The sequence below is a fragment of the Acomys minous genome (genome assembly GCF_964271855.1).
Source record: "Acomys minous genome assembly, chromosome: 14".
Classification (NCBI taxonomy): Eukaryota; Metazoa; Chordata; class Mammalia; order Rodentia; family Muridae; genus Acomys; species Acomys minous.
The window spans coordinates 43,417,684-43,432,540 of NC_140496.1; the positions used below are offsets into that span (position 1 = coordinate 43,417,684).

Here is a 14,857-nt window from a genome sequence, read left to right on the forward strand (position 1 = left end):
GAGGTTTCCACTACAGGGTTCAGCTTCCAAAAGAGACACAGGAGAGGGACCCGGGTAGGCCAGGAGGCCGGTCCAGTCTACCTGGAGGCATGTATATGCCCCAGAAATGGATAGATGTGGCAGAGTTATCAGGTGACACTTCCTAGGGCCCTTCCCAGGCCGTTTGGGGAGTTACACCAATTCTAAGCAGTGATAGGTTTTGCTGGAATCCTCCCTCAAAACTGCCTTAGGCTTCTGTGGGTCCCGAGAAGGTCCAAGCTGGCCTGGAGTCACAGGTCTTGGTCTCCACGCCCCCCTCCCCAACACACCCACACCTGGGCTCTGGAATACAGGGAGTCAGGCTGGGCCCAAGGTCAGGTGCTAGACTGAGGAGACTCACGGGGCACTTGCTGTGGCTCAGGACGGGAGGCCACACAAGGCATAGGCCCTAGACACCTACAATATCCAGGGGTAAGAACTTGAGGCAGATCCCTGCAGCTGGAGGGTCTGGGGATCAGTTCCAATCAGGCATCCCAGAAGCAATCCTGCCATCAGCTGCCTAGGGGTGGCCCTTAAGGCTGGGCTCTTCCCTACCCAGCACAGCCAGCAAGGTGAATGGGCCAAGAGCTTCCTAGCTGTGTTTTAGAAGGGGAACTGGAAGGAAAGCGGGGGGGGGGGGGGGGGGGGGAGTGTGGAGTCTAGGGGCGCTGTGTCTGTTGGCAATCTCTCCTCTGGGCATGCTCGTGAGCAGGAGGCCCCTGAAGCTACTTAGGAAACAGCCAATTTCCTGGGGAGCCAGCGGCTCTCCATGTGGCCACCACTTCCTTCAGGTACCTGGCTCTCCCACATACACCTGTTCACCCCTCAGCTTCAAGAGGCTGAATTGTGGCATCTTCACCAGGCAGGCCCCTCTTCTCCAAGGGTAGATAGAGATCTAACTGCCCCTCTCTACTTGCTCCCGGGGAGGGTAGGAAAGAGAAAGTTCAGGACAAGGCTCTGGGCCCCTGCTGTCCCAAGGACTTATGTCTTCTTGGACTTCAATTTCCCCATCACCATTGGAGATGCTGACAAGCAGCTCCCACTTTCCTCTTGTGGGCACAGCCCTCTTGAACTCTGGAGCACCACAAGCTGACAGGAAGCAGGGAAGCCTATGTGGCTGAGGCGTCTCCTGCAGGTTCCCTGTCTGCTTTAGGCTTCACCCTCCCAGCCTATGCCTACTTCCTTCCACCTTGAGTCCCTGAGGCCTCTCAGGGGAGCAGGGATTATGGCTCTGTACTGTCTGACAGGGAAACCTGCCTTTCCCAGGCTGGAGGTCTCAGCTTACTTCTGCTGTCTGGCCTCCAGGGCCCAGGGGCAGCCCTCCCCCTGCAGTGATCTTAAAGGGTTCCTGGTGAGCTCAGATTGCTCAGGAGCTGGCCTAGGCGGCTCCCTGTTCACTCTCTCTGGTGTCAGCCTCTCCTTCCTCAAAGGACTGGCTCACATGGGCAGCTTGGGAGAGGAAGGAGGAAGACACCGACACAGAAGCTGGGAGGGTAGCAGCCTCCCTCCTCTTCCTTCAGGACTCATGGGGCAACAGGGACTCTAGCAGGGATGGGCTCACTCCTGCCAGAACTGAACCAATGGGATTAAGTTCCCCAGGGCCACTGTGAGGAGCAGCAGGCAACAAGTTACTGTCCAGCCAGAGCTGTGTGTGAGCCTGGCAGAGAGACACTGCAGACAAGAGCTGCAGGATGTGCTATTTTTTTTTCCCCCACCCGCCCGGCAGCTAGTGAGGCTGGCCTAGCTCTGTCTAACCTAAAAGCAGCCCCGGCCTTTGAATACCAGGGTCTCCCCCAGGATGCCATGAAGAGCCAGGAGAAGCTGAGGCAGACAGGAAGGATGTAAGGTGTTCTCAGGCCTGAGGCGGTGTGCCTATTCCAGACCCTGCTCAGTGTGCCTACACCAGATGCCTGCAGTGGGAGCCTGCGGTGGGTCACCCAAGGGCAATGGGATGTTAGGCTAGATGGCCTCAACTAGCTGTGCTTGGCCAGTGCTGTATCCACCGGTCACTGCACAAAGACCCAGAGACATAACCCGTCATCAGAAACATCAATGATAATAAGTCAAGAAATGTGAAGCCGACGACTGGGAACGCTGGGCAGGGGAAGTGGCTCTGGGGGAGATCTGGAGATGATGACAAGTGGCAGGAGGGCTAGGCTGGGTATGCCTGAGGTAACAGGTGCCAGAGTAAAAAGGGGAGGGAGCAGGCTAAGCTGGTGAGCTGGCATGGGTGCAGGAGGCTGGGGCAGTCATGCCAGGGCACAGGGCTGAAAGTTGCTGGGCCAGACAGACACTCAGTGTTTATCAGGAAGCCCGTGACATAGAAAAGAAAACCATGAGGCAGGATCCTGACCTACAGCTCAGGCTAGCCTGGAACTCTGAGTCCTCTGGCTGCAACCTCCCCGATACGATTAGAGGTGCTTACTACCCCTCCTGGCTTACGCGCTACTTTTAAAGCCCTTTTCTGAGGGGGTAGGGGCCAGCCTTCCAATACTGCAAACTCCCATGCCCTCGTACCCCTCTCTAGAACCTGGGTTGAGACAGGATGTGAAGGGGCCTAAGTGACAGCTAGGGACAGAAAGGCGGCTTGTGGCTACTGTGAGAGCAAGGCATCGGAGGCTAATCAGGGCTGACCATGGACACTGTAAAGGGGGAAGACCTGGATGGGCTTAGGAAGCAGAGGGTGGGCTGGAACAGCAATGCCCGGATGAGCAGGACAGGAGCAGAGGCTGAGCGGGGCCTGGGTGGAAGGAGACATCTCAGGAGCGGGCTGTAGGGAGAAGGTAGGATTCTGAAAACTGTGAAGCTGGCTTCAAGAGCAGCTTGACTTTCGGTAGCCTTACCTAGAAGGACTAGTCACAGGATGCTGGGGTCACCTCTGTAACAGAAGCACGCTAAGCTTTGACACTGTTGACTCTGGTGTCATCAGCTTCTGAGGAGGCGGAAGGCCAGCAGGGCTACAGAGTAAGCTCAGGACCACTGTGGGCCACTTAGTGAGCCCCTGTCCCAAATACAAAGGGGGCTAGGGGTGTAGCAGAGCACTGGCCGAGAGTGTGTGAGGCTCTGGGTTTGAACCCCAGTACTGGGAAGAAAGGTGGGGATCGGAGTCATGACACTTCAGGAGACCCCCATGGGGAGATGATTCCTGAAGCAGAGAAGGGCCCAGCGGGAGCCTGAGACTTGCCCTTTGCTGCCATGGGTCAGACAGGTGAGGCAGGAGAGAGGCAGGAGGCGATTAAAGAGCTGGCAGAAGTGGGTGAAATCTGGGCGGGGGTGCAGAGCTGAGGTAGGAGGGAAACTGCCAGGCCAAGGATAACAATGCTCCAGAGCAACCGATGAGTCTGACATGAAGAGATGAAGGGGACCCTGATGGGAGCTGGCAGGAGCAAGGTGGCAGGAGCAAACAGTAATGAAAAGGCCAGGAGGTTGAGACTATCTGACTTTAAAAGAAACCAAGACATCAGGGGCTGCAGAGGTAGGCAGAGGGCCAGGCTCAGGGGGACCGGGTCTGCCAGGAGCTGCAGGACCCCACAGAAGAGGCTGGGGCAGGTACGCCTACTCCACCTCTGAGGAGTGGTAGGTGCAGCCAGGCGAATCCCGAGTCCCACTAAGGTCAGCTGCAGGCTCAGGTGGCGCAGGAAGAGAGCGCAGGGCAAGGAGGAGGTGTCACACTGGGTGTGGTGTGTGCAGTATCTGCCTCCTCCCTGCTGCTTCCCAAGAAGGGGAGGGGGAAGAGGGACAGGAAGGGGACAATGCAGATCTAGGGCTCTGAGTCAGAACCCGCCGCCACCAGCTGTGGCTGGGTTTATCTCTTGGCTCTGACCTTCCCTTTCCCCACTGTCAGGCTGTGACAGTAAGCCCTGACTTTCTCCAGGTACAAGGGTAGCCATGGGCTCAGGAGCCTGCTTAAGGACCAGGAGGGGAGGGGACACATCCCAGCCATCTAAGCAGTCTCTCCCAAGGACCCCTCCAGGCCAGCCTACTCTAAGTGTGTCTCACATGTCCCCATATAGAAAAGCCACAATGGTCCCTATCAGACCTATGCAGAGACACCCAGAGCTGGGACTCTTGCAGGTGTGTGCAAACTGAATTTTACCATCCCATCCTCTTTTCTGGGAACATTTTACTTGGGAACAGACAAAAACAGGAGCATCCTGGGAAATACAGAAGCTTTTCTGCTTGGTCTGACTCCCTTTACACCAAAGATGCCCCAAAATCCACAGGTAGCCCTGGACAAGATCCTTGGGTGCTAAGCTCCCCCAAAACCCTCCCAGAGATGCTCCAAGCATTTTGGCCACAAGTGTAGGTGTGAACTTACCTGAGACGGTGACCACGATATACTGCTGAGCCACGGGGGATGGAGCAGGCGTGGCAGGCTGTGAGGGCGCAGGGGCAGCTGGGAGCTCTGCCACATACTGCTTCTGGCTGCCTGGAGGCTGCGTCTGGGGCTGGGGGCTCTGAAGCTCGGTGACATACTGGGGCTGGGGGGTCGCTGCAGCAGGAGGCTGGGGTGCTGCTGGGGGTGGTGGCTGGGGCAGGGCCTGGGGCGGGGCCTGTGGTGGCTGGGATGCTTGTGGGGCTGCCTGTAGCTCAGTAACATAGGACTGTGTTGCCATGCCAACAGTGAATGATAATAAATAAGGCGGTTTTCCTCTTCCTTGAGAAGAAAAGCGGGGGAGAGAGAAACAAAAAAACAAAGAAGAAGAAGAAGAAAAAAGAAGAAGAAGAAGAAGAAGAAGAATTAATCTACCAGCAGAAGAAAACAGGGCCAGCTCCCAGCTCCCTGGAGATGTCTTTGGGCATGGCTAACTTGATTAAATTCTAGGCTGGATACAATGGACCCGGTATCTGGGAGTAGATTCCCCACCCTCATCCTGAGCTGCTCTGGACCCCACCCCAGCCCCTGAACATGCCCACAGTGCCTCGTTATGTCTGGGACAACTCGACTGCACGTGGCTCTGCGTTCCTATCCACAAATGGTATGGTTATCACTTGGGACAGGTTTAGGAATGACAGAGGCCTCTAGAGCACCTGAGTCATTCCTCTCACCAACTAGCCCCATGAATACCTCCTCCCCGCTGAGACAGGGTCTCACTGTGTGGCCCTGGCTGTCCTGGAACTTACTCTGTAGACCAGGCTGTCCTGGAACTCACTGAGCCTCCCCCCCCGGCCCCCCCCCCCCGTCTCTGCCTCCCGAGTGCTGGGCTCTCTGTTCTTTTGGTGCTCTGGGGGTGGGACTCGGAGCCATGCACATGCTAGCAAGCACACTACCACTGAGATCCTTAGCACTTGATCTTCTAAAGCAGGGCCTCCCTGAACAGTCCAAGCCAACCATGAATTGTGATCCTTCTGCCCCTGCCTCTGGAATGGCATATGCCACTATGCTACCTTCAAGTGGGCATCTCTTAGGCCTCCTGCTGTGGGACATGCACGTTCCAGATCCAGCCAAGCAGATAACCAAGACCAACCATTGCACACTACTCCATTTTAAGACTTTGCGACACCATGGTGGATCTCGATTGACTTTGGCAGATGAGACACCGAGGCTCAGAGAGGGTAAGGGGCTGGCCCCAGGCTACACAGCCAGGAAGCGACAGACCTGTCTGGGCCCCGGACATCCTGAGGCAAGTTACAGAGAAAGCTGTCTCTCAGAGCTCCATGCAAGTGTTATCTCCCTGTCCTCACGGCAGGGCGCCACTCACACACGCTGAGGCAGCAGTGGGTCTGCCAGCTTAGCATGTGGGGTGCTCCTGAGGCTAGGGGTGGCTTGTCTGATTGGGACTCAGCCTATCTTAGCATGAGATGGTGATAGCTTTGAAGGGTGCCCATTCCCAGCACCTCAAGCTTCTGTCTTTGTCCCGTCCTGTCCCCTAGAGGTTGAGTGGCTGTCATCCTGAGCCGCACGGCACCCAGGCTGGGAGCCTAGCAACTGGGAGGCTCTTCGGCGCTGACCCTCTGGCACCACGGCCACACCATGTCAGTAGGCTGACCTCTAGTGCAGGGCAACCTAGAGTGAGATCTCCCAGGGAAGGCTGGGAGCCAAGCAATGGCTACTGCTCAGCAGACACTGCAGCATCACCTGGCGGCCCAGCCTTTTCACCCTTGAGTCCCATCCATCATGAGCTTGACTAAGCCCCGAGACCTGGCTGACCCCATGGCTGACCCCGGGTGCTCTCAGCACCGGTGAGGCTGGAACACCAGCCTGGACTGTAATTACATGTAACAGTAGGCAACACCTTCCTGTCCTTCCCACCAGAGGTCCTACTACCTTAATTAGGGCAGCAGGCCAGGATGTCAACCCAAGCAGCCACGAGGGACGCATTGACAGCGCTGCCTCAACATGCTCCCCGCTTCCCTGCCTCTCCAGGAAGCTAGGCTTCACCCTTGGATGGTACAAGCCCTGTACGGAGCAGATGCACAGCTTGAATTTAACCACCCCCCAGCTGAGTGGCGAGCAGCGGCCGCCCCCACACACACACCCATGCTGACCTGTGGAGCTGTTTGCCCAGCATGTACAAGGCCCTGGGACCCACCCTTAACAGCATCCCTGCCCCCACAGAAAAAGGGAAGGAAAGAAAGGTAAGCTGGCCAAAGCAGTGAGGAACACTTCTGCACCTCTGTGTGTACACATGTACTGTGTGTGTGCATGCGTCTGTGCTGTGTATGCATGCACGTGTGTGAGTGTATGTATGTGAGTGTGTATGTGTGTGTTCCTATGTGTAAGAGTGTGTGTGAGCATGTGTGTATGAGTGAGAGAGAGAGAGGGGTGGGGGGAGACCGCAGCCATAGAATCACATGGGGCTAGGCCAACTGAGAGCCCAGAGGATGAGCGGAGATTCAGACTACAGGGCCCAAGTAGCACACGAAGCAGCAGCTAGCCTCAATGCCACCCCATGCCATGCCTGCCAAGGACTTGGGATCAGAGAGGTAAGAGGCCACAGTCCACCACACCAAGGGCACACATCTTCCACTGACCCCTGCCAGTGTTAAGGGGCTGCATCTGAGCCAACCTGGCTCAGGGTTTGTGTCTAGCAGCATCTGCATATGTTACTATCTTCCGTGCCTCAGTTTACCCATCTGTGACCTGGATCCACAGAACTACTGTAAAATCCAATGTGATCACCTTGGCAGCCAGTGAGTTACCATGGATATTGGGACTGTTAGGACCCTTCAGTCACAACTCTGACGACCTTTATAGGCAGCCCCGGGGAGGCGGCTAACATCCAGGTCCCTGCATTCTGCGGCTCAAGTCTGCAGTGGCTCCAGATACATTTTAGCTACGCCTCTGTAACACCCCCAGAAGTCCCAGGAGCACCTGCCCTAGCCTGGGCTGCCTTAGAGCCAGCTGCTCTTTGGCGGGAAAGGGCAGCAAAGGCCCTCTGCCCATGGGTGCCTTCTCACCCACCCCCCAAAACAAGCAAGGTCAAGCTGGGGCTCTCTGCAGGGGAATGAACCGTACATGGAGAGGTGGCCCGAATACTTCCCGTGCACTTGGGCATGAGACCCCCGTTTCATAGTAGGAAGTACAAGGAGAAAGAACCCCGCAGGCAGCCTGCGAGCTCTCTGTCAACATCTGCTGAACCCACAACCAAGGTGACATGGTCTCCTTGTTTCTGGGGAAGGTTTGAGATGAGAGCAACTGTGGGTCTACAGGCAGACAGTATCTGTTGGTACCCACCTGACCCTGCCACTGCAGTGTGACAGAGCAACAGACAAGCAGGCGTGGAGACGGGGTGAGAAAGCCAACGCCACACCGATTGTGAATTTTATGATTTTTTTCTACATGACATGAAATCTGTAAAATATGCATGTTATAAAATATTCTTTCGATCTTTTCCAATCATCTCAAACTGTACAAAAGCATGCTTAGCTCTCTTCCATGCCCAGACAGCAGGGCTAGAGGTGGCAGGCAGCAGAGTCCCGGCCAGCCTATGTAAAGGTGAGGTCGGTCCTATCACCAAACACAGGCAGCAGGCTACAGCTGGCAGACCCACACACCACAGAGGTCAGATTCTAGAACCAAATAGTTCCAGGAAGAAAGAGGAAATCTACCCGGCTCATCTGTAGGACAGCGTTGGAAATGGATGCCGAGGGAAACGGGAAGTTGGTGCAGTGGTGCACCCTGCCCTGCCCTGGTCTGACTCATTTTTGTCAGTCATTCAGACACATATTCTGGGCTGACTACTCCTTAAGGCATTTGCTTCTCCATCTTCACTTGGGCCCTGAAGCACGTGCCCTCTGAGATGCCGCCACAGCCTATAGGGTCCCTTGAGTGCCTGGACTGTCTTATGTCCCATCGGAGGACACATGACACTCACAATACTTCTTCTCTTGACTGGAGGGCCTGCAGGACCTGTCCCTTCAGACCCTGTGTTTCTTGCTCTGGATGGTTTAGCCACACTGGCTCTCAGTCTAATAATACTCCATCCCCCTGCCTCGGGGCCTTTGTACCTTCTTTCTCCCCCCTGACTACTGATTGCTTCTAGCCCTGTGCCCAGCCTCGCCCCTGGAGCACACTCTAATGTCCTTGCCACGGGATCATTTAGCCCTTGCTGTTTCTCTTTCCTCCTGAACTGGAGGCTACCATAAGGGTCCTCTTTATCCCCGCCCCCAGAACAATGAGGGTCATACACTGGAAGTTCAACCCTTTGTTTTTTCTTTTTTTTGCAGGGCTAGGGACAGAACCCTGGGACTTTCACACACTAGGCAGGTGTTTTACATTGAACTCCAAAACTCTCCCCTGCCCCCCCCCCCCCCCCCCCGGCACTCAACTCTCTCAGTGCATTGGGCACACAGCTGAAGAAAGACGCATGCCAGCGAGCGCGGGAGGAAGGCTGGTTGGAATCTGACTGCTCAGGCTGCAGGAGCAGACCACAGCCTCTGCAGGCAGGAGCTGGTGCTTGCTGGCCCTGGGGGGACTGTCATCCTCTTGGTGTACAACAGGACCTGTGCACAAGCGACCCTGCCTAGTGCAGGGCTGTCAAGGAAGAGGGAAGTCCTTGTTCGACAAACACTTCCCCACAGCGCTGTTCAGTCAGTCCTCCAGGGCTGGCACCCCACTCAAGGTCTCTACCCAGATGGCGCTTTTCTTTCTGGCTACCGTCAGGAAACAAAGGCCACTCAGGGGCAAGCAGAGTGGCCGACACTTCTCCATAGAAAGTATAGCTCTAAGTCTGGCTACTTGGGAAGCGAAGCAAGGGGGCTCACAAGCCCCAAGGCCTGCCCGGACAACTTAACAGGACCGAGTCTCTAAACAAAAAGCATAAGGAGCCATTAAGGTGACTTAGCATGCAAAGGCACCTGCTACTGAGTAAGACTCAAGTTAAAACCTATGGCCCTACACGGTAGTGGGACAGAACCAACCCCCACTAATTGTCCTCTGACTTCCACATGCCTGCTGTGGCACACATGGGTGATCATGTACACACGTGAAATAAAATATAAACACCTTATAAACTTTTTAAAAAGTAAAAAAGAGGCTAGGTGCATAGGTCAGTGCAGAGCACTTGCCTAGTCTGGGGTGTCTTACGTTCAATCCCCAGAAGAGAAAAGAGAAAAAAGAAGTGCTACTCCTTAGTATCCAGCTTCCTGCCTGCAACAGGCTCCTCTCTCTTACAAAATGATAAAAATAAAACACCCAAGCTAATTCCGAGGGCTGGACAGGAAGTGACAGTCATCTTAATAACGGCAGCTGGCACCGCTTGAGCACTACTGTGTATTCGATGCCCCATATGATATCATTTATGGGATCCATACACAGTAATAATCTCAAGTTAAAATGATTTGTGCCCCTAGGTGTGTACACACGGAGGCCCGAAAGAGTGACGCAGTTCACCCAAGAACAGAGAGAGTTCTGGTTTTAGGTAAAAAGAAACTGAAGCAGTACCAAGCTGCCCCAGCCAAATAACCCTGGCGGGCCCTTCAGCTGTGAGAATCACCCGGAAGGAGGACCTTGAAGTGGACAGTTAAACCGGAGAATCAACACCATCACTTTCTGCTCAAAGTCAGCCTTCCCTGATAGAAGCCGGAAACTTTTTTTTTTTAAAGCAACCTAGCTTACTCCAGCATCCTCCTAAAAGTTAGTCTCCACAGTCCTAACTTTGAAGACCCTTTGAAGAGAAAAGGAAAAGTCCCTACAAATGGGAGCCCCCCCCCCCAAATTCCCTGTTTAATTTCCGATAGAAAACTCCTCTTAGGAGGGCTGCAGTGTATGCCAGTGTGCCAATGTCTTGGCCCGGCTGGCCGCAACCAATAAGAACTTGCCATGGCTGGCTGAGTTCTCTGCTTCCCCCAAAAGCAGTCACAAAGGTCTTGGCACTAACAAAAGTGTCTCTCCTGGCCTCTGATGCTAACACCCGTGCCTGCCCACGTGGAGCTGGTACCACCTTAAGACACGTGACCCTCTTGATACTGACTTCACATAAACATGTCGCAGACCAAGAAATGTAGTTTAAGGAAGCTAAGACCGCTCTTCCAACTCCAGTAGCTTGCCGCTTCCACAAGTGGAGACCTTAGTGGCTACAGGGACACGCCCAATCTCCAGGAACAAGCGCCCCACACCGGCACCACCCTAGGTCTGAGACAGCACCCCAGACAACAATTTCGGATCCTCTAAATTTTTGGATCACTCCAACAGGAGCTTCAACTTCTAACAACTAAATCCCCCAGGATGAAGCCAGGTCTGACGGAAACTTGGCCATCTCTTCGGGGAATCACTTTGCAATCAATACTAACAGTGTATCAAATCTCGTGTGTGTGTGTGTGTGTGTGTGTGTGTGTGTGTGTGTGTGCGCGCGTGCGTTTGTGTGTGTGTGTGTGTGTGTGTGTGTGTGCGCGCGCGCGCGCGCGTGCGTGTGCGGTGTGAAAGATGCAAGGATGAGCCCTTGGGAAGTTCCCGGAAGGAATTAAGAGTTACTGTACTGAAGAGGTGGCGACAATTCTCCCCATTTTATAGGAAGGAAAACAAAGGCCCGAAATAGAATAGTCGCAGCACGTTCAAGTTCTAAATCTCAGGCAGGTATGCACCCCAAGCTGCTACTCCTCGTCCGGAATACCCGGACAGTCCCAGTGTCGGCGGAGACCGCACCCGACTCCCAGGGCGGCGAGACGCCAGGCCACGCCCACCTCCCGGCACGCCCCGCCTCCGCGCGCCGTCATTGGTCCAGCCTCCGCAGGCCCGCCCCGCCGCACCTCCCGGCACATAAAAGCGCCCCCCGCCCCAGCCGCCCGACCTCCACTAGCCCGCGGCTTGCGAGCACCCGCCCCTCGCGGGGGCCGGGCTGCGGGTCCGGGGGCGGGTGGTGTCGCCCCGGCCGAACCTCGGCCCCCCTCCCCCACAGTCCCGACAGTCGCCGCCGCCATCTTGACCGCCCGCCCCTTCCCTCAGGACTGTACTCAAGCGACTGGCACCGCGCGGGCCCCGCCGCCCTCCCCGGCGCGCCGCCCAGCTCTCCGGGCGCTGCCCCGGTTACCTCGGCTTCTCCGCGCTCGTGTCCGCGGAAGGCTTTGAGGAGGTGCGTGGGCGCTGTGCAGAGGGGACCGAGCGCGCCGGGGTCCCCAAGCCGGGCCGGGGGCGTGGGGGCGGGGGGCGGCCGCGGTTGTTGTTGTTGACTGGCGTTGCTGGGTTGCTTGGTCGCCACGACTACCGTGGCTATGGCGCCTCCGTTTCCCTCACCGGGGCAACTGTTGCTACCCACCCTGCTACGTCACACTCCAGGGCGGGGCTCCGGGGCAGCGATTGGACGGCGCCGGATGCTTCCAGCATGCTATTGGGTGCCGTCCACGCTTTTCAGCGCCCTCTCGACTTCTCCGAGCTCCGATTCCTCGGTTCGGACGTCCGTCAGAGGAAGCTGAACCCTAGAAGGCAGCGAAGCCCGTCACTCGCGCGAGGAAGCAGCCCTGAGAATTACAAAAGGGTGGGACGCCGCCCTAAAGTCGGCTTTCTGGTTGGACTGACGAGATGTCAGTCTCGTCCAAAAGTTTGTCGCGCTCTCTCTTGCCCAGGTGCACGGAGCGTCGGGAGTTGTAGTTCGCCCCTACGTACCGAAGGGAACCTCAAGACCTCCTCCCTTGCAGGGCCACTTTCTGGCCTCTCGCGTTCAGATTCCGTCCCCCCACCCCCGCAGGGAACGCTGCGACTCAATGCTACCCTCTGTGACGTCAGCGGCGGAGGCCGGACTCGGAGTTCGGTGACTTCATAGGCGCGTTCTCTCGGTCCAAGAGGGTGGCGAGGCATCGGCTTTAACGGTGCTGGTCGGATCCCTGGAAAGGTCACAGCCTGGCCGCGCCGCTATCTCGGCCACTCAGTCACCGAAAAGGTCTCTGGCAGGCGGGGACCTAATGAGAGGACAATAAGCAAAGGTCAGCGGCGTTCTGTCCCCCAGAGCTCCCCGCCGCTCCGGGCCTCAGTTTCCCCCAAGAGATAGGTCAGCTGCAGCCAGAAAAGGTGAAACAGAAACAGCCCCGACGGGAGTGAGTGCCTTGAGCTCAGAAATTAATCATCAAGATAATATTCTAATGCAGTATTTCAAAATATCAATTAATGGGAAAAAGTAGATCCACGATGAACAAAATGTCAAATGCTAAATGCAGTCACTCTGCTGGCACTGAGAATAGGGTGACGCGAGTCTTGCAAGCTCAGAGTTAGATCTTGTGCTCAAATGTTTTTGTTTATTGAGTCAGGATTCTTTTCTAAATGAGATTCTAGCTGCTCTTTACACAGGGGACCGTGAGAGAAATGATGAATATGTTAATTAGTTCTTTTATAGTATTGTCCAAATTGGGTAGCGTGGCCTTGTAGTAGACACAGCTACTTTACAGGCTGAGGCAGTTAGATTGCTTGAGCTGAGCTATAAAGCAAGTCCCAGCTCAAAAAATGTTTCTGTTTTGCTTGACTTTGCTTTGCTTTTGACAGGGTCTCAAGTTTAGGGCCGGCTTCAGAATCACCTCTGAAGCAAGAGTGACCTTGAACTGATCCTCCTGCCTTCCCTCTCCTCCCCCAACCTCCTAATGCTGAGATTATAGGGGTGCACCACCGCACCTTACGTTTTGCTACCTCGTGCCCATGGACTTGGGGTGGGGGGAAGGCTCAGAGCTCGGGGCTTTCATTCCAGCCTCTGTTTCCCGTGCTTCTCCTATGCGAGGTCCTGAATTCTAAGTGTGGAAACAAGTCTCTTGTCTTGTTTGTAACAGCAGACCCTCAATAAACAGTCGCTCATATACGGCAGGCCCTGTGGTTGCTCCAGCTGTGGAAGGGAGGAGAGCAGGCTTCCGTGGCGGCATTCTCTGAGAAGAATCCCTCCGCCTGAGGGGGTGTGGGACAAGCACCACAAAACCTAGTAGAGGGGAGGCCTGGGCCGTTCTGCAGTCTAAGGCAGGACGATCAAGCGTATGAGGCCAGCCTAAGCAACTCTGTGAGACCAGGTGACAAAATAAAAGAAGGGCTGGAGCGATATCTCAAACAGTTGAGAGCGCTGGCTTCTCTTCCAGCCCCGGCAAGGCAATGTGGCCTCACAACCACCTGTAGCTTCAGTTTCAGGGACTCTGACGCCCTCTTCTGGCCTCTGTGGGCACCAGACATAGACATATTGCACAGACAGAAGTGCAGAGTTCCCATACACATAAAAAAGTGTAATTGTTGCATGGTGGCGGATGCCTTTAATCTCAGCACTTGGGAGGCAGAGGCTGGTGGATCAATGTGAGTTCGAGGCCAGTCTGGTCTACAAAGTGAGTCCAGGACAGCCAAGGCTACACAGAGAGACCCTGTCTCGAAAAACAAACAAACAAATAAATAAATAAATAAATAAAAATAAAATAAAAAACAAAACTAATTGCTCTTCAAGTGTTTTTAAAAGTTAAAAAAGAGGTGAGAGCACATGTAGCTCACCAATAGAGCACCTGCCTGAAGTCCACCAGTAACGAGTCTAGCTGTGGTTCAGCTGTAGCTCTCTCCAAATACCCCACTGAGGGGCTGGAGCTGCCAAAGGCGTAACTGAGGCCACGAGTTCCATCTCATACCACAAAACAAGAAGAGATGGAATTGCAGAGACAAAAGAGGATGCACACACCTGGCTGATGCACCTGGCTGCCACGTGATTTTACAGAGATGCGACATCCCAGGCATCCCTGGTGACAGATCAATACATAGTGGCTCCAAGGAATAGGGTTGCTCCCCCTGCGCCTACAGATGCAGCAGCCAGCTGCCCACATCCCTGCTCAGGGCTCTCCCATGTCCCAAGTGTGAACTTCAGTAGAAAGAAACACGGCTCCTCCAGCCTACCTACAAACAACAGCTGTACCCAGCCCTGAGAGCCCCGCCCCCCTCCAAGACTGAAGGGCATCCAGGCCGGAGGGCACAGAAGCAAACTCCAGCTGGCAGAGGAGCATCACCCGTGCCCCCACTGCCATTCCTGTGAAGATGACGTTTCCACACTAGAGGAAGAGCACCCCTTGTGTGGAGGCACCAGAAACCTCACTTGCACTTCCCACCATTCCCCAACTCCCAGAGGACCCTGCACTGTCAGCAGAGCCAAAGCCAGAAAGAATGTCTTCAACTGAAAAAGGAAGTTCACAGCCGCTTTCTGGGGACACACCTGGCCAGGACACCGGCCTCGTTCAAGTCTCTCGCCCACGCAGCTGGTGTACCACTTCACAGGATGTGGAAGGGGCGGAGGCACAAATTACAGATCAACAAGAAGCCACAGAGCTGGAGCTTGACTCAGAGGCAGAGTGCTTGCTTGGCACACTCAAGGCCTGGGTTTATCTCCAGCTTAAAAAAAAGGGGGGGGTCTTGGGGGAAGTCACAGTGGGTATGCTGCTTGCTGTGTGTGGCTCCCAGAAC

The 14,857-nt window shown here is 55.2% G+C and overlaps 1 protein-coding gene across 7 annotated transcripts in view; it reads right to left on the reverse strand.

The window, feature by feature from the left end:
- The window catches only part of RFX1 (regulatory factor X1), a 30,018-nt gene extending 16,203 nt beyond the window's left edge, over positions 1-13,815 (reverse strand). Inside the window, exons 1-3 of one of the 7 annotated variants that reach the window (XM_084757007.1) lie at positions 12,062-13,815; positions 11,490-11,874; positions 4,337-4,675 (exon numbers count right to left, since the gene is read on the reverse strand). In XM_084757007.1, coding sequence (XP_084613133.1) covers positions 4,337-4,634 — 298 coding nt within the window. In that variant the 5' untranslated portion in view covers positions 4,635-4,675; positions 11,490-11,874; positions 12,062-13,815. Of the gene's footprint in view, positions 1-4,336; positions 4,676-4,940; positions 4,985-11,489 lie in introns of all 7 variants that reach the window. The other 6 variants (XM_084757006.1, XM_084757008.1, XM_084757009.1 and 3 more) reach the window with 6 other exon arrangements.
- Positions 13,816-14,857: the final 1,042 nt, after the last annotated feature.